The 19,025-nt window shown below is 51.5% G+C and overlaps 1 protein-coding gene across 1 annotated transcript in view; it reads right to left on the reverse strand.

The window, feature by feature from the left end:
- LOC138250271 (rho-related BTB domain-containing protein 2-like) overlaps positions 1-19,025 on the reverse strand; it is a 384,850-nt gene that overhangs the window by 335,036 nt on the left and 30,789 nt on the right. The window contains exons 2-3 of the mRNA XM_069205010.1: positions 18,705-18,906; positions 18,041-18,144 (exon numbers count right to left, since the gene is read on the reverse strand). Of these exons, the coding sequence (XP_069061111.1) occupies positions 18,041-18,144; positions 18,705-18,896 (296 nt within the window). The 5' untranslated portion in view covers positions 18,897-18,906. The remainder of the gene's footprint in view (positions 1-18,040; positions 18,145-18,704; positions 18,907-19,025) is intronic.

Genomic DNA, 19,025 nt, shown 5'->3' on the forward strand with positions numbered 1-19,025 from the left:
AGGTAGCCTGGACTACCCTCAGCCACTCTGCTACACGCTGCTTGAGGTAGCCTGGACTACCATCAGCGACTCTGCTACATGCTGCGTGAGTTAGCCTGGACTACCATCAGCCACTCTGCTACACGCTGCTTGAGGTAGCCTGGACTACCATCAGCGACTGCTACAAGCTGCTTGAGGTAGCCTGGACTACCATCAGCCACTCTGCTACAAGCTGTGTGAGGTAGCCTAGACTACCATCAGCGACTCTGCTACATGCTGCGTGAGTTAGCCTGGACTACCATCAGCCACTCTGCTACACGCTGCTTGAGGTAGCCTGGACTACCATCAGCGACTGCTACAAGCTGCTTGAGGTAGCCTGGACTACCATCAGCCACTCTGCTACAAGCTGTGTGAGGTAGCCTAGACTACCATCAGCCACTCTGCTACACGCTGTTGAGGTAGCCTGGACTACCATCAGCCACTCTGCTACACGCTGCTTGAGGTAGTCTGGACTACCATCAGCCGCTCTGCTACTCGCTGTGTGAGGTAGCCTAGACTACCATCAGTGAGACTGCTACACGCTCCTTGAGGTAGCCTGGACTACCATCGGCAACTCTGCTACACGCTGCGTGAGGCAGCCTGGACTACCATCAGCCACTCTGCTACACGCTACTTGAGGTAGCCTGGACTACCATTAGCCACTCTGCTACACGCTGCGTGAGGTAGCCTGGACTACCATCAGTGACTCTGCTACACGCTACTTGAGGTAGCCTGGACTACCCTCAGCCACTCTGCTACACGCTGCTTGAAGTAGCCTGGATTACCATCAGCGACTGCTACACGCTGAGTGAGGTAGCCTGGACTACCCTCAGCCACTCTGCTACCGCTGCTTGAGGTAGCCTGGACTACCATCAGCGAGACTGCTACACGCTACTTGAGGTAGCCCGGACTACCCTCAGCCACTCTGCTACACGCTGCTTGAAGTAGCCTGGATTACCATCAGCGACTGCTACACGCTGCTTGAAGTAGCCTGGACTACCATCAGCCTCTCTGCTACACGCTGCATGAGGTAGCCTGGACTACCATCAGCGACTGCTACACGCTGCTTGAAGTAGCCTGGACTACCATCAGCCACTCTGCTACACGCTGCTTGACGTAGCCTGGACTACCATCAGCCACTCTGCTACACGCTGCATGAAGTAGCCTGGACTACCATGAGCCTCTCTGCTACACGCTGCTTGAGGTACCCTGGATTACCATCAGCGACTCTGCCATACGCTGCTTGCGGTAGCCTGGACTACCATCAGCCACTCTGCTACAAGCTGCTTGAGGTAGCCTGGACTACCATCAGCCACTCTGCTACACGCTGCTTGAGGTAGCCTGGACTACCATCAGCCACTCTGCTACACACTGCTTGAGGTAGCCTGGACTACCATCAGCGACTCCGCTACACGCTGCTTGAGGTAGCCTGGACTACTATCAGCGAGACTGCTACACGCTGCTTGAGGTAGCCTGGACTACCAGCAGCCACTCACTACACGCTGTGTGAGGCAGCCTGGACTACCAGCAGCCACTCTGCTACACGCTGCTTGAGGTAGCCTGGACTACCATCAGCCACTCTGCTTGAGGTTGCCTGGACTACCATCAGCGACTCTGCTACACGCTGCTTGAAGTAGCCTGGACTACCATCCCCCACTCTGCTACACGCTGCTTGAAGTAGCCTGGACTACCATCAGCCACTCTGCTACACGCTGCATGAGGTAGCCTGGACTACAATCAGCCACTCTGCTGCACACTGCTTGAGGTAGCCTGGACTACCATCAGCCACTCTGCTACACGCTGCTTGAGGTAGCCTGGACTACCATCAGCCACTCTGCTACACGCTGCTTGAGGTAGCCTGGACTACCATCAGCCACTCTGCTACACGCTGCTTGAGGTAGCCTGGACTACCATCAGCCACTCTGCTACACCCTGCTTGAGGTGGCCTGGACTACCATCAGCCACTCTGCTACACCCTGCTTGAGGTGGCCTGGACTACCATCAGCCACTCTGCTACACCCTGCTTGAGGTAGCCTGGACTACCATCAGCCACTCTGCTACACGCTGCTTGAGGTAGCCTGGACTACCATCAGCCACTCTGCTACACGCTGCTTGAAGTAGCCTGGACTACCATCAGCCACTCTGCTACACGCTGCTTGAGGTAGCCTGGACTACCATCAGCGACTCTGCTACACGCTGCTTAAGGTAGCCTGGACTACCATCAGCCACTCTGCTACACGCTGCTTGAGGAAGCCTGGACTACCATCAGCCACTCTGCTACACGCTGCTTGAGGAAGCCTGGACTACCATCAGCCACTCTGCTACACGCTACTTGAGGTAGCCTGGACTACCATTAGCCACTCTGCTACACGCTGCATGAGGTAGCCTGGACTACCCTCAGCCATTCGCTACACGCTGCTTGAGGTAGCCTGGAGTACCATCAGCCACTCTGCTGCACACTGCTTGAGGTAGCCTGGACTACCATCAGCCACTCTGCTGCACGCTGCTTGAGGTAGCCTGGACTACCATCAGCCACTCTGCTACACGCTGCTTGAGGTAGCCTGGACTACCATCAGCCACTGTGCTACACCCTGCTTGAGGTGGCCTGGACTACCATCAGCCACTGTGCTACACGCTGCTTGAGGTAGCCTGGATTACCATCAGCGACTGCTACACGCAGCGTGAGGTAGCCTGGACTACCATCAGTGACTGCTACACCCTGCTTGAGGTAGCCTGGACTACCATCAGCGACTGCTACACCCTGCTTCAGGTGGCCTGGACTACCATCAGCCACTCTGCTACTTGGGTTTTAGCCTCAAATTGCTTTGTCTGTTTCCCAAGGTCTTCAAGCCCTCAGAGCCCCCCACAACACCCTGACCACTGTAACAAAAGGAGATGGCAGCAGCTTCCCATTCCCAGCTCTGACAGATGCCAAGGAAGCCTTGTCTCCATGGCTGGTGCATTTCCCTCCTCCATATTCAAACGCTTGCTTGTTACCGCCTGATCTATCAGCAGGCATGCCTCGAAGCCCGCCACCTCGCCATAATCAGCTGGATATTCTGATAAACACAGAGGAATCTGGTGAGGAGATGATTTCTGGGTCTGCTACTGCAGCAGTGACTGCCTCTTGTTTGTCTGTTTCACACAGGATTGGAGACTGGCATCATGGAAGTTGCATCGCCAGGATCACGAGCACCCTTATGTCCCTTCCCTTCCCTTCGGGGACAACAGCAAACGGTTCAGTCTGAAAAGCCCCTTCCTGCCAGCGGCACTGCTCTTCTGCCCCTGAGGTCTGACCACCACATTCTCCAGCCAATGAGTTGAACGTGGCTTACCTCCAGGGCTGTCTTCTACTGAAGTCCTTGGACTCACTGCCCTGTGGCTTCATCTACACAGCATCTGGTAATGCCGGAATCCACTCGGACTCACCCATCGCCCCGCTGGAGCTAAGACACTCAGCTGGAAGAACACGGGATGGCATGACTTGGACACCTGGAGTGGGAACTTCAACTGTCTCCACTGCTACACACTGGACCAACCATGCGGTCAATGGCTTTACAGCTCCCCTTGCTTCTGGTTAGATCTTGCTAAGTTGTCACCAATGAATCCCACCTCTATCGAAGCAATACTAATGATTTCCCCACCCCAAGGTCCCTTCTGGCATGGGCGCTTTCCTTCATGACGCCTTTGTTGATTGGCTCATTTGTTTGATTGAGGTCCCGGCACCTACTCAGACAAATCTAAAAGTCAGGTCTTTAGTCCTGTTGCTTCTAAGGCATCAAACAATCCCTCATAGGCTGTGAGAGATCAGCATTATTTCCTTGTTTTAGGTACAGACGTCGCTGGTGTCAGCTAATAACTCTTAAATTACCGCTCAGCCTCCAGTCTAAGAGAATCTCTAGGGGATGTCTCTCTTAGAATAAACCCAGGCTTTCCTTATCCATGGCTGACACAAGGAGAACCGTTTCGGTCGTTAAATCTTTTGCTGTGTGTTCCTCCTTGTTCTTAATCTGCCTTTTAAATGCACTCTAGTCATTCCTTTACACCTTGGGCCCTTCAGAGACCTTTAAACTTCAAATATATTTGTGATTACTAATCTCCTTCCATTCGGAATGTGGGACCACTTCAGTTCTGGTGGCACCTTTACTGATGAGGGCTGTGGGTGGCAGTGTTAGCGCACTGATTCTTCTCAATCTCTCAGCTCAATCTGATACCAACTTCTGGGTTAAATTTAGCAGTTCAGTCGTCTGTGGTGAGGTCTTTGGCCAGTTCAGATACTACTTCTCTGAACACTTGACAAGTGATCTCTGTTCATCTACTCTTCTAAACTCAGAGCTCCCCTACGTCAGCCCCTACAGTTCACACCAGGAGCCCAGCACACACTGAACCAACCAAACACCTTGACATCAGCCCCTACAGTTCATAACAGGAGCACAGCACACACTAAACCAACCAAACACCTTGACATCTACCCCTACCCTTCACAACAGGAGCCCAGCACACACTGAGCCAACCAAACACCTTGACATCAGCCCCTACAGTTCATAACAGGAGCACAGCACACACTGAACCAACCAAACACCTTGACATCAGCCCCTACAGTTCATAACAGGAGCACAGCACACACTAAACCAACCAAACACCTTGACATCTACCCCTACCCTTCACAACAGGAGCCCAGCACACACTGAGCCAACCAAACACCTTGACATCAGCCCCTACAGTTCATAACAGGAACACAGCACACACTAAACTAACCAAACACCTTGACATCTACCCCTACAGTTCACACCAGGAGCCCAGCACACACTACACCAACTAAACACCTTCATGTCAGCTACTACAGTTCATAACAGGAGCACAGCACACCCTAAACCAACCAAACACCTTGACATCTACCCCTACACTTCACAACACAAGCCCAGCACACACTGAGCCAACTAAACACCTTGACATCAGCCTTTACAGTTCACACCAGAAGCTCAGCACACACTAAACCAACCAAACACCTTGACATCAGCCCCTACATGTCACACCAGAAGCCCAGCACACACTGAGCCAAACAAACACCTTGAAATCAGACCCTACAGTTCACACCAGAAGCTCAGCACACACAGAGCCAAACAAACATCTTGACATCAGCCTTTACAGTTCACACCAGAAGCTCAGCACACACTAAACCAACCAAACACCTTGACATCAGCCCCTACATGTCACACCAGAAGCCCAGCACACACACAACCAACCAAACGCCTTGACATCAGCCCCTACAGTTCAGAACAGGAGCCCAGAACACACTGAACCTACTAAACACCATGTCATCAGCCCCTACGGTTCACACAAGGAGCCCAGCACACACTGAGCCAAACAAACATCTTGACGCCAGACCCTAGAGTTCACAATAGCAGCCTAGCACACACTGAGCCAAACAAACACGTTGACATCAGCCCCAACAGTTCACAACAGGAGCCCAGCACACACTGAACCATCCAACACCTTGACATCAGCCCCAATGGTTTACACCAGGAGCCCAGCACACACTGAACCAACCAAACACCTTGACATCTACCCCTACGGTTCACACCAAGAGCCCAGCACACACTGAACCAACCAAACACATTGACGTCAGCTACTACAGTTCACACCAGGAGCCCAGCACACACTGAACCAACCACTTGTGAGATTCACTGCCATCACACAATCCTTTGAGTCTCACCCGAGCTCATGGCTTCAACTTATGTATGTTTCCCAATGCACAACCAGTGGTTCTCTGGTTGGTTGGTTGGTTGTTGACCAGAGTGACAACGTTACAAAGTGGTATGGTTGAGTTTAAAAGACTAGCTGTGTAACAACTGACTCAAACTTCATTCTGGGAGAACATAGGCATTGATCACTGGTGGAAGGAAGGGCAGACGGACCCCATCTTTCGCACCCCGGACCTGAGCCCAGGAAGATTGTTTGGAAACTAAGAGCCATGCTGGACTGTATGCTGTTTTGCCTTTTTTTGCTGTGGAAGCTGTTAGATAGCATACTTCAGTCTCTCACTCACATAGCTGGACATCTATGGGTGCCCCAGTTCGACCAAGGTTATATCACTAACTCTCAATATCTGGATAAACTTACGTTTGTCCTCTTGCTAGTTAGTGCACACAGGACAGACAATACATAGCAGATAGAAGATTCTGTAACAGAGAGGCTAAGGAGGAGGGCACATCAGGTTAAAGGGCTTAGACACCAATGTTAGGAGAGGATGCCATGGCTCAAGGGTGGTTTGGCTCAAGGCTGGTTTGCTGTTCCACACCTAATGGTGGTACTAATGTTGGGTTCAGGGTCTGTTCCAAATGAAGTTAGGCTTCCGATGAACCCCTAGCGATGTTGGTTTGGAGGTCAGTTTATTCTGAGGGCAGGCCTTGCAGACATTAGGAGAGATGTCCACCCATTCAAAGGTTAGGTGAGAAGTTCACTCATTCTGAGAGTAGTTTGGAGGTCTCCCTTTACTAAGGCCAGACTGAAGAAGGGCACTCCCTGCTGAGGACTGGTTGGATGTCAGTCCCTGCTGAGGACTGGTTGGATGTCAGTCCCTGCTGAGGTTAGGTAAGATGTTAGTCCCTGCTGAGGTTATGTTGGATGTCATTCCCTGCTGAGGACTGGTTGGATGTCATTCCGTGCTGAGGTTAGGTTGGGCTCTCAGTCCCTGCTGATGCTGGAGGACAGTCCGTGCTGAGGTTAGGTAGGATGTCAGTTCCTGTTGAGGTTAGATGGGACATCAGTCCGTGCTGAGGTTAGGTTGGATGTCCCTCCCTTCTGAGGTTAGGTTAGATGTCCGTCCCTTCTGAGGTTAGGTTGGATGGACACGCCTACATAGGGTAGGGTAGAATTCTATCACTACTTGGAGTAGGATACCAGATTGCATCTACTGAGGATGGGGTGATGCTGCTGCTGTTAAGTTAGATGCCCCTACCTGCACAGGTAGGTAAGTGTGAGCTCCACTGCTTCTGAGGTGAGGGTAGAGGTACACTTCTACTTAGGGTAGGGTAGAATCCTAATGCTACTAAGGGTAGGATACCAGGTCGCATCTACTGAGGATGGGGTGATGGTCCTACCGTTAAGTTAGACACCACGACCTGCACAGGTAGGTAGGTGTGAGCTCCACCCCTTCTGAGGTGAGGTTAGTGGTACACTTCCACTTAGGGTAGGGAAGAATCCTAATGCTACTAAGGGTAGGTTAGGGGTTTTTATCCACTGAGGATGGGGTGATGATGCTGCTGTTAAGTTAGACGCCCCTACCTGCACAGGTAGATAGGTGTGAGCTCCATACAAGTAGACAGGTGTGAGTTCCACCCATTCTGAGGAGAGGTTAGAGGTACACGCCTACCTAGGGTAGGGTAGACTTCTATCACTAATAGTAGGATACCAGGTCACATCTACTGAGGATGGTCCTACCTTTAAGTTAGACGCCCCTACCTGCACAGATAGGTGTTAGCTCCACCCCTTCTGAGGTGAGGTTAGAGGTACACCCCTACTTAGGGTAGGGTAGAATTCTAATGCTACTAAGGCTAGGTCAGAGGTCTCATTTACTGAGGATGAGCCTCCATTACGGAGGTCAGGTTGGGGCACAGCGGGTCACATCATTTGCTAGATCTTGTTTGTGGAGGGAGATGGGACACATTTTAGGTTCCATCTTTGTCCAAGGAGGCACCAGCCGTGACAGCCCTGCAGCTCTGTCTTCTCATGGGAGGCAGCTTCACACACCAGAGTGTCAGCCACACACTGCAGCTTTAGCCACATACAAGGCATCTGAGCTCCCTGCTGGAGTCAACGGAAAGGTGCAAAAAGAAACTAATACTCAACAGTATTTGATGCCCATCAACCGAAGTGCAGTCATGCAATAAAGAGTGCAGCATTGTGTCTCCAAGTCCTGCTGCCTGTCAGTAATGTAATACAGCAGCAAGTGCTTTCCAGGAAACCCAAAGCTAATTAAAAATACAAGAGCCAGTTCCTAACCTGGCACCAGATGAAAGGACCCGCCTAAGCCATGTGCACTCTCCTGCCTGTGAGTGATGTTTCCAACCCTAATTAAAAAGTATTTACTGTGCTTGCCCTGCAGATCATGGCATCAGACAGCACAAACCAGGCACAGAAGACGGCGGGCGTGAATATATTAATACGCGGCTGTTCTGTGAAGAAGGGGAGACCTGCTGCTGATCTAAACTGCGGAGAACAAAATCTATAGACAGATACACAACCTGCTCCCACACCTGACCAGGGTGAGATGCCTGCATAAAAGCCAAAGAAGGTCCTGCATGCTCGAACCAACTGTTCCAGGGGACCGCAGAGTGACATGTATGGCCCAGGGCAACAGGTCAGCTTAGAAGAGCAGCGGGTATTTCAGTAAGCTGTTAAAGTTCCTTCTCCGCTGAGTGCCCTGAAGGTTGCTGTTATCCCATGGGTAGAACCCCTGTGAGCACCAGAAGCTTCTCTGCTCCCATCGAGATATACTGCAATACTTCTCAAACCCGGCACTCTTTCCTCCCAAGTCACGATCCAGCTCATGTGAGCACCTCGCATGGATCCACAAGCCTTGCTCCTGTCCCATCAACAGTCTAGTGCCCTACAACCCATCAGAGCCTGGAGAGAGGCAGGCAGCACCGTGGGTGGGGTGGGGACAAGACGGGCAGTGAAGATGGATGCAGTCAAGTTCTGAGCATTTACTCAAAGATGGAGAAGAAACCGAACCAACCAAACACACTGACATCAGCCCCAATGGTTCACACCAGGAGCCCAGCACACACTCAACCAAACAAACACCTTGACATCAGCCCCAACAGTTCACACCAGGAGCCCAGCACACACTCAACCAAACAAACACCTTGACATCAGCCCCAACAGTTCACACCAGGAGCCCAGCACACACTCAACCAACCAAACACCTTGACATCAGCCCCAACAGTTCATACCAGAAGCCCAGCACACACTACACCAAGCAAACACCTTGACATCAGCCCCAACAGTTCACAACAGGAGCTCAGCACACACTGAACCAACCAAACACCTTGACATCTACCCCTATAGTTCACACCAGGAGCCCAGCACACACTGAACCAACCAAACACCTTGACATCAGCCCCAATAGTTCACAACAGAAGCCCAGCACACACTGAACCAACCAATCACCTTGACATCTACCCCTACAGTTCACACCAGGAGCCCAGCACACACTGAACCAACCAAACACCTTGACATCAGCCCACACATTACATCAACCCAAACACCTTGACATCAGTCTCAACTGAACATAACAGGAGCCCACCACACACTAAACCAACCAAACACCTTGACATCAACCCCTACAGTTCACACCAGGAGCCCCGCACACACTGAACCAACCAAACACCTTAAATCTACCCCAACGGTTCACACCAGGAGCCCAGTACACACTAAACCAACCAAACACCTTGACATCAGCCCACACATTACATCAACCCCAAACACCTTGACATCAGTCTCAACAGAACATAACAGGAGCTCACCACACACTAAACCAACCAAACACCTTGACATCAACCCCTACAGTTCACACCAGGAGCCCAGCACACACTGAACCAACCAAACACCTTGACATCTACCCCAGTGGTTCATATCAGAATCCCAACACACACTAACACAACCAAATACCTTGACATTAGCCCCTACAGTTCACAACAGGAGCCCAAAACACACTACGCCAAACAAACAACCTGACAACTGCCACTACAGTTCACAAAAGGAGCCCAGCACACACTTACAATCATCACTCTTTGTGCACTTCCGCTCACAGCGGTAGGCACCCTTTCTTCAGCTCACAGTGGCAAGCACCCTTACTTCCTCTCACAGTGGTAAGCATCCTTACTTCTGCTCACAGTGGTAAGCACCCTTACTTCCGCTCACAGTGGTAAGCACCCTTACTTCCGCTCACAGTGGTAAGCACCCTTAATTCCGCTCACAGTGGTAAGCATCCTTACTTGCGCTCACAGTGGTAAGCATCCTTACTTCCGCTCACAGTGGTAAGCACCCTTACTTCCGCTCACAGTGGTAAGCACCCTTACTTCCGCTCACAGTGGTAAGCATCCTTATTTCCGCTCAGAGTGGTAAGCATCCTTACTTCCGCTCACAGTGTAAGCATCCTTACTTCCGCTCAATAGTAAGCATCCTCATTTCCGCTCACAGTGGTAAGCACCCTTACTTCCGCTCACAGTGGTAAGCATCCGTACTTCCGCTCACAGTGGTAAGCATCCGTACTTCCGCTCACAGTGGTAAGCATCCGTACTTCCGCTCACAGTGGTAAGCACCCTTACTTCCGCTCACAGTGGTAGGCATCCTAACTTCCGCGCACAATGTAAGCATCCTCACTTCCGCTCACAGCGGTAAGCATCCTCACTTCCGCTCACAGCGGTAAGCATCCTCACTTCCGCTCACAGCGGTAAGCATCCTCACTTCCGCTCACAGCGGTAAGCATCCTCACTTCCGCTCACAGCGGTAAGCATCCTCACTTCCGCTCACAGCGGTAAGCATCCTCACTTCCGCTCACAGTGTAAGCATCCTTACTTCCGCTCACAGTGTAAGCATCCTTACTTCCGCTCAATAGTAAGCATCCTCATTTCCGCTCACAGTGGTAAGCACCCTTACTTCCGCTCACAGTGGTAAGCATCCGTACTTCCGCTCACAGTGGTAAGCACCCTTACTTCCGCTCACAGTGGTAAGCACCCTTACTTCCGCTCACAGTGGTAAGCACCCTTACTTCCGCTCACAGTGGTAGGCATCCTCACTTTCGCTCACAGTGGTAAGCACTAAGCACCCTTACTTCCGCTCACAGTGGTAAGCACCCTCACTTCCGCTCACAATGTAAGCATCCTCACTTCCGCTCACAGCGGTAAGCATCCTCACTTCCGCTCACAGCGGTAAGCATCCTCACTTCCGCTCACAGCGGTAAGCATCCTCACTTCCGCTCACAGCGGTAAGCATCCTCACTTCCGCTCACAGCGGTAAGCATCCTCACTTCCGCTCACAGCGGTAAGAATCCTTACTTCCGCTCACAGTGTAAGCATCCGTACTTCCGCTCACAGTGGTAAGCACCCTTACTTCCGCTCACAGTGGTAAGCACCCTTACTTCCGCTCACAGTGGTAGGCATCCTCACTTTCGCTCACAGTGGTAAGCACTAAGCACCCTTACTTCCGCTCCAAGTGGTAAGCACCCTCACTTCCGCTCACAATGTAAGCATCCTCACTTCCGCTCACAGCGGTAAGCATCCTCACTTCCGCTCACAGCGGTAAGCATCCTCACTTCCGCTCACAGCGGTAAGCATCCTCACTTCCGCTCACAGCGGTAAGCATCCTCACTTCCGCTCACAGCGGTAAGCATCCTCACTTCCGCTCACAGCGGTAAGCATCCTTACTTCCGCTCACAGTGTAAGCATCCTTACTTCCGCTCACAGTGTAAGCATCCTTACTTCCGCTCACAGTGTAAGCATCCTTACTTCCGCTCACAGTGTAAGCATTCTTACTTCCGCTCAATAGTAAGCACCCTCACTTCCACTCACAGTGGTAAGCATCCTTACTTCTGCTCACAGCGATAAGCACCCTTACTTCCGCTCACAGTGGTAAGCACCCTTACTTCCGCTCACAGTGGTAAGCACCCTTACTTCCGCTCACAGTGGTGAGCACCCTTACTTCCGCTCACAGTGGTGAGCACCCTTACTTCCGCTCACAGTGGTGAGCACCCTTACTTCCGCTCAAAGTGTAAGCATCCTTACTTCCGCTCACAGTGGTAAGCATCCTCACTTCCGCTCACAGTGTAAGCATCCTTACTTCCGCTCACAGTGGTAAGCATTCTTACTTCCGCTCAATAGTAAGCACCCTTAATTCCGCTCACAGTGGTAAGCACCCTTACTTCCGCTCACAGTGGTAAGCATCCTTACTTCCGCTCACAGTGGTAAGCACCCTTACTTCCGCTCACAGTGGTAAGCACCCTCACTTCCGCTCACAGTGGTAAGCACCCTCACTTCCGCTCACAGTGGTAAGCACCCTCACTTCCGCTCACAGTGGTAAGCACCCTCACTTCCGCTCACAGTGGTAAGCACCCTTACTTCCGCTCAAAGTGTAAGCATCCTTACTTCCGCTCACAGTGGTAAGCATCCTCACTTCCGCTCACAGTGTAAGCATCCTTACTTCCGCTCACAGTGGTAAGCATTCTTACTTCCCCTCAATAGTAAGCACCCTTAATTCCGCTCACAGTGGTAAGCACCCTTACTTCCGCTCACAGTGGTAAGCACCCTTACTTCCGCTCACAGTGGTAAGCACCCTCACTTCCGCTCACAGTGGTAAGCACCCTCACTTCCGCTCACAGTGGTAAGCACCCTCACTTCCGCTCACAGTGGTAAGCACCCTCACTTCCGCTCACAGTGGTAAGCACCCTCACTTCCGCTCACAGTGGTAAGCACCCTCACTTCCGCTCACAGTGGTAAGCACCCTTACTTCCGCTCACAGTGGTAAGCATCCTTAATTCCGCTCACAGTGGTAAGCACCCTTACTTCCGCTCACAGTGGTAAGCACCCTCACTTCCGCTCACAGTGTAAGCATCCTTACTTCTGCTCACAGTGTAAGCATCCTTACTTCGGCTCAATAGTAAGCATCCTCACTTCCGCTCACAGTGGTAAGCACCCTTACTTCCGCTCACAGTGGTAAGCACCCTCACTTCCGCTCACAGTGTAAGCATCCTTACTCCTGCTCACAGTGTAAGCATCCTTACTTCGGCTCAATAGTAAGCATCCTCACTTCCGCTCACAGTGGTAAGCACCCTTACTTCCGCTCACAGTGGTAAGCACCCTTACTTCCGCTCACAGTGGTAAGCACCCTTACTTCCGCTCACAGTGGTAAGCACCCTCACTTCCGCTCACAGTGGTAAGCACCCTCACTTCCGCTCACAGTGTAAAGCATCCTTACTTCCGCTCACAGTGGCAAGCATCCTTACTTCCGCTCAATAGTAAGCATCCTTACTTCCGCTCACAGTGGTAAGCACCCTTACTTCCGCTCACAGTGGTAAGCACCCTTACTTCCGCTCACAGTGGTAAGCACCCTTACTTCCGCTCAAAGTGTAAGCACCCTTACTTCCGCTCACAGTGGTAAGCATCCTCACTTCCGCTCACAGTGTAAGCATCCTTACTTCCGCTCACAGTGGTAAGCATTCTTACTTCCGCTCAATAGTAAGCACCCTTAATTCCGCTCACAGTGGTAAGCACCCTTACTTCCGCTCACAGTGGTAAGCATCCTTACTTCCGCTCACAGTGGTAAGCACCCTTACTTCCGCTCACAGTGGTAAGCACCCTCACTTCCGCTCACAGTGGTAAGCACCCTCACTTCCGCTCACAGTGGTAAGCACCCTCACTTCCGCTCACAGTGGTAAGCACCCTCACTTCCGCTCACAGTGGTAAGCACCCTTACTTCCGCTCAAAGTGTAAGCATCCTTACTTCCGCTCACAGTGGTAAGCATCCTCACTTCCGCTCACAGTGTAAGCATCCTTACTTCCGCTCACAGTGGTAAGCATTCTTACTTCCCCTCAATAGTAAGCACCCTTAATTCCGCTCACAGTGGTAAGCACCCTTACTTCCGCTCACAGTGGTAAGCACCCTTACTTCCGCTCACAGTGGTAAGCACCCTCACTTCCGCTCACAGTGGTAAGCACCCTCACTTCCGCTCACAGTGGTAAGCACCCTCACTTCCGCTCACAGTGGTAAGCACCCTCACTTCCGCTCACAGTGGTAAGCACCCTCACTTCCGCTCACAGTGGTAAGCACCCTCACTTCCGCTCACAGTGGTAAGCACCCTCACTTCCGCTCACAGTGGTAAGCACCCTTACTTCCGCTCACAGTGGTAAGCATCCTTAATTCCGCTCACAGTGGTAAGCACCCTTACTTCCGCTCACAGTGGTAAGCACCCTCACTTCCGCTCACAGTGTAAGCATCCTTACTTCTGCTCACAGTGTAAGCATCCTTACTTCGGCTCAATAGTAAGCATCCTCACTTCCGCTCACAGTGGTAAGCACCCTTACTTCCGCTCACAGTGGTAAGCACCCTCACTTCCGCTCACAGTGTAAGCATCCTTACTCCTGCTCACAGTGTAAGCATCCTTACTTCGGCTCAATAGTAAGCATCCTCACTTCCGCTCACAGTGGTAAGCACCCTTACTTCCGCTCACAGTGGTAAGCACCCTTACTTCCGCTCACAGTGGTAAGCACCCTTACTTCCGCTCACAGTGGTAAGCACCCTCACTTCCGCTCACAGTGGTAAGCACCCTCACTTCCGCTCACAGTGTAAAGCATCCTTACTTCCGCTCACAGTGGCAAGCATCCTTACTTCCGCTCAATAGTAAGCATCCTTACTTCCGCTCACAGTGGTAAGCACCCTTACTTCCGCTCACAGTGGTAAGCACCCTTACTTCCGCTCACAGTGGTAAGCACCCTTACTTCCGCTCACAGTGGTAAGCACCCTTACTTCCGCTCACAGTGGTAAGCACCCTTACTTCTGCTCACAGTGGCAAGCACCCTCACTTCCGCTCACAGTGGCAAGCACCCTCACTTCCGCTCACAGTGGCAAGCACCCTTACTTCCGCTCAATAGTAAGCACCCTCACTTCCGCTCACAGTGGTAAGCACCCTTACTTCCGCTCACAGTGGTACGCATCCTTACTTCCTCTCACAGTGGTAAGGACCCTTACTTCCGCTCACAGTGGTAAGGACCCTTACTTCCGCTCACAGTGGTAAGCACCCTCACTTCCGCTCACAGTGGTAAGCACCCTCACTTCCGCTCACAGTGGTAAGCACCCTCACTTCCGCTCACAGTGGTAAGCACCCTCACTTCCGCTCACAGTGTAAGCATCCTTACTTCCGCTCACAGTGGTAAGCATTCTTACTTCCGCTCAATAGTAAGCACCCTTACTTCCGCTCACAGTGGTAAGCGCCCTTACTTCCGCTCACAGTGTAAGCATCCTTACTTCCGCTCACAGTGGTAAGTACCCTTACGTCCGCTCACAGTGGTAAGCACCCCAACTTCCGCTCACAGTGGTAAGCGTCCTTACTTCCGCTCACAGTGGTAAGCGTCCTTACTTCCGCTCACAGTGGTAAGCGTCCTTACTTCCGCTCACAGTGGTAAGCGTCCTTACTTCCGCTCACAGTGTAAGCGTCCTTACTTCCGCTCACAGTGTAAGCATCCTTACTTCCGCTCACAGTGTAAGCATCCTTACTTCCTCTCACAGTGTAAGCATCCTTACTTCCTCTCACAGTGGCAAGCACCCTTACTTCCGCTCACAGTGGTAAGCATCCTTACTTCCGCTCACAGTGGTAAGCATCCTTACTTCCGCTCCTAGCGGTAAGCACCCTCACTTCCGCTCACAGCGGTAAGCACCCTTATTTACGCTCACAGTGGTAAGCATCTTTACTTCCGCTCACAGTGGTAAGCATCCTTACTTCCTCTCAAGAACCCTTACTTCCGCTCACAGTGGTAAGCACCCTTACTTCCGCTCACAGTGGTAAGCACCCTCATTTCCGCTCACAGTGTAAGCATCCTTACTTCCGCTCACAGTGGCAAGCACCCTTACTTCCGCTCAATAGTAAGCACCCTCACTTCCGCTCACAGTAAGCACCCTTACTTCCGCTCACAGTGGTAAGCACCCTTACTTCCGCTCACAGTATAAGCATCCTTACTTCCTCTCACAGTGGCAAGCATCCTTACTTCCGCTCAATAGTAAGCATCCTCACTTCCGCTCACAGTGGCAAGCACCCTTACTTCCGCTCACAGTGGTAAGCACCCTTACTTCCGCTCACAGTGGTAAGCACCCTTACTTCCGCTCACAGTGGTAAGCACCCTTACTTCCGCTCACAGTGGTAAGCACCCTTACTTCCGCTCACAGTGGTAAGCACCCTTACTTCCGCTCACAGTGGTAAGCACCCTTACTTCCGCCCACAGTGGTAAGCATCCTTACTTCCGCTCACAGTGGTAAGCATCCTTACTTCCGCTCACAGTGGTAAGCATCCTTACTTCCGCTCACAGTGGTAAGCATCCTTACTTCCGCTCACAGTGGTAAGCATCCTTACTTCCGCTCACAGTGGTAAGCATCCTTACTTCCGCTCACAGTGGTAAGCATCCTTACTTCCGCTCAGAGCGGTAAGCACCCTTACTTCTGCTCACAGTGGTAAGCATCCTTACTTCCGCTCACAGTGGTAAGCATCCTTACTTCCGCTCACAGTGGTAAGCACCCTTACTTCCGCTCACAGTGGTAAACACCCTGACTTCCGCTCACAGTGGTAAGCACCCTGACTTCCGCTCACAGTGACAAGCACCCTTACTTCAGCTCAATAGTAAGCACCCTCACTTCCGCTCACAGTGGTAAGCACCCTTACTTCCGCTCACAGTATAAGCATCCTTACTTCCTCTCACAGTGGCAAGCATCCTTACTTCCGCTCAATAGTAAGCATCCTCACTTCCGCTCACAGTGGTAAGCACCCTTACTTCCGCTCACAGTGGTAAGCACCCTTACTTCTGCTCACAGTGGTAAGCACCCTTACTTCTGCTCACAGTGGTAAGCACCCTTACTTCTGCTCACAGTGGTAAGCACCCTTACTTCTGCTCACAGTGGTAAGCACCCTTACTTCCGTTCACAGTAGTAAGCATCCTTACTTCCGCTCACAGTGGTAAGCACCCTTACTTCCGCTCACAGTGGTAAGCACCCTTACTTCCGCTCACAGCGGGAAGCACCCTCACTTCCGCTCACAGTGGTAAGTATCCTCACTTCCGCTCACAGTAGTAAGCACCCTCACTTCCGCTCACATCCGTACTTCCGCTCACGTCTTTTCATTTCCACCAATCAGCAGCTACAGAGGATGCATTCCTCGGCCTCTGAGCTCTGCATCTAAACTGAAGACATCTGCTTAATGGACCCAACCCTTGGCCACTGTTGAAAAGTACTTTTTTTTTTTAAGCAGTATCCTGCTACATCTGCCCCAAACCCAGGGATGCTGGAAAACAGCCAATAACAGGGACAGATTTAAGGCACCAGAGAGACAACAGCAAACCTAAGAGACTGCAAAACCAGAAGGAGCATACCAGCTGGGAATCACTGGATCGTAACAGACCTGTCAATGATGGGTACCACGACCACCATGACCATGCAAAGCTTGATTCCATGAATATGCACTTATTTCATTAGCAATAAAGTTTTTTCTTGCACCCTTAAGAGTACTAAAGTCTCTGAAATCAGCTTCCCTTTAGATTGAAAGTTTAATAGTCACTCGCACTGAAACACCACTGAATAAAATTCCTTTGGTTATTCCCATGATAAACCTCTACACTAAGGCAGACGTTCCCATCGGACTCCACCACATCAAAAGAACCTTGTATACCCCCCTTTCTGCAAGGCCTGGGGTCTCTTCACCCCTCACAGCTCATGATCTTCCCCAACAAGGCCAGCAGGTCAAGTAAAGAGTATTAAATGTAAGTGAGTCTATTGTGTTGTGAGTCCAATCACCTGGAGTTACTTCATGGAAGGGAGGACCACCTCACATGCGGTGCCTAAGTATCTAACTCACAAACCCTACAGGCAGGAGTCTCAGCCAGAGGAGAACAACACAGGCCTGGTCAGAAGGTGGTCTGTGGCCAAGCACAGTCCAGGTTAACTCACTGTCCTCAGAGCTTACAGGATCTGCTAAACTAGGTCTGAACCAAACAAAACCCAGCTCTGTGCAGCACCACCTCAGGGATAAACTGGCCGGATCTCTGGTTAAAGGCCTTCCGGGAGATTACAAGACACAGAAATGACAAGACCCAGCTCTGTGCAGCACCACCTCAGGGATAAACTGAACAGATGTCCGGTTAAAGGCCTTCAGGGAGATTACAAGACACAGAAATGGCTTACTACACAGTCTTGCATCTTTTATTACCCATAGAGTGCAACACAATGCCACAATAAATGAGCTTTGTGTCCCAGATGGTCCTACCTGCCATAGGCAAATCGCCGGTCCTTGTGGTGATCGCCAAAGGTGTCCCAGAGCCGAAGAGATACACTGACCTCGTCTACGACATCGCGAGACCTTTCCAGCACCTGTGGAGTGAAGAGTGGTTATTGCTCTTTAGTCATGTTCCACAGGGCATCTCTGCCTTGGACTCATTCTCCCATGCACACCCAGCTGTGTGTCCTCCATCACAGCTCAAGTCCTCCTCCACACCGTTCTCCTGCATCCAGCCTGAGCTTCTTCACTCATCCTGCAAGGCTTGGCTTGACCCATCAGAATTCACAAACACAAAGCTGCTCTGTTACTACAAGAGCCCCAGATGTTCCCCATTCTGCACCACCCTCCCACTGGTTGCAAGGACTCTCAGGATAAACTACTCTCCCCAATTTTTATCTTTGTTCCTGACCATGTGCCCGTGTCATACGCACTTCGGCAAGCACATCTCTTAGCTCCACTGCGCTCCTGACTGCACTCTACCATGTTCACTCACCAGTTAATCTCTCTCTGGCCCTTTTCACTTGCTCTCAGCTCCATTTTCTGTCCCATTTCTGTCAATTAGCTCTTTTCTCGAGACCCTACCACCTCTTAAGCCTCTCCACCATACTCTGTGCAAGACATCCCGTTCCCAAAGCCAACGAGCCCCTCTTACCTCTTGGCAGACGCGGTACTGGTCGATGGCCCACACAGTAGGCACGTGGGTGGCCAGCAGCTGGTACTGAGTGAGGGTGGCATTGCAGGCTCTGGCACAGATTAGACGGGTCTTCCCAACTGCATTATCGCCGACCACCACACATTTGATTGTTTCAACATTGGGTCGTTCATAGTCCAAATCAATATCCATCGGATGGCAGCTGGGGAAGAAAGAAGCGGAGATTGGACCTTTCAATGCACAAAGGTATCAACAGAGGTTCCTACCAAGGTAGGGCGCTCAGAACATCATGGAATTCAACACACGGAAAGACAGAGCCCC

This window comes from Pleurodeles waltl, chromosome 1_1 (assembly GCF_031143425.1).
Source record: "Pleurodeles waltl isolate 20211129_DDA chromosome 1_1, aPleWal1.hap1.20221129, whole genome shotgun sequence".
Classification (NCBI taxonomy): Eukaryota; Metazoa; Chordata; class Amphibia; order Caudata; family Salamandridae; genus Pleurodeles; species Pleurodeles waltl.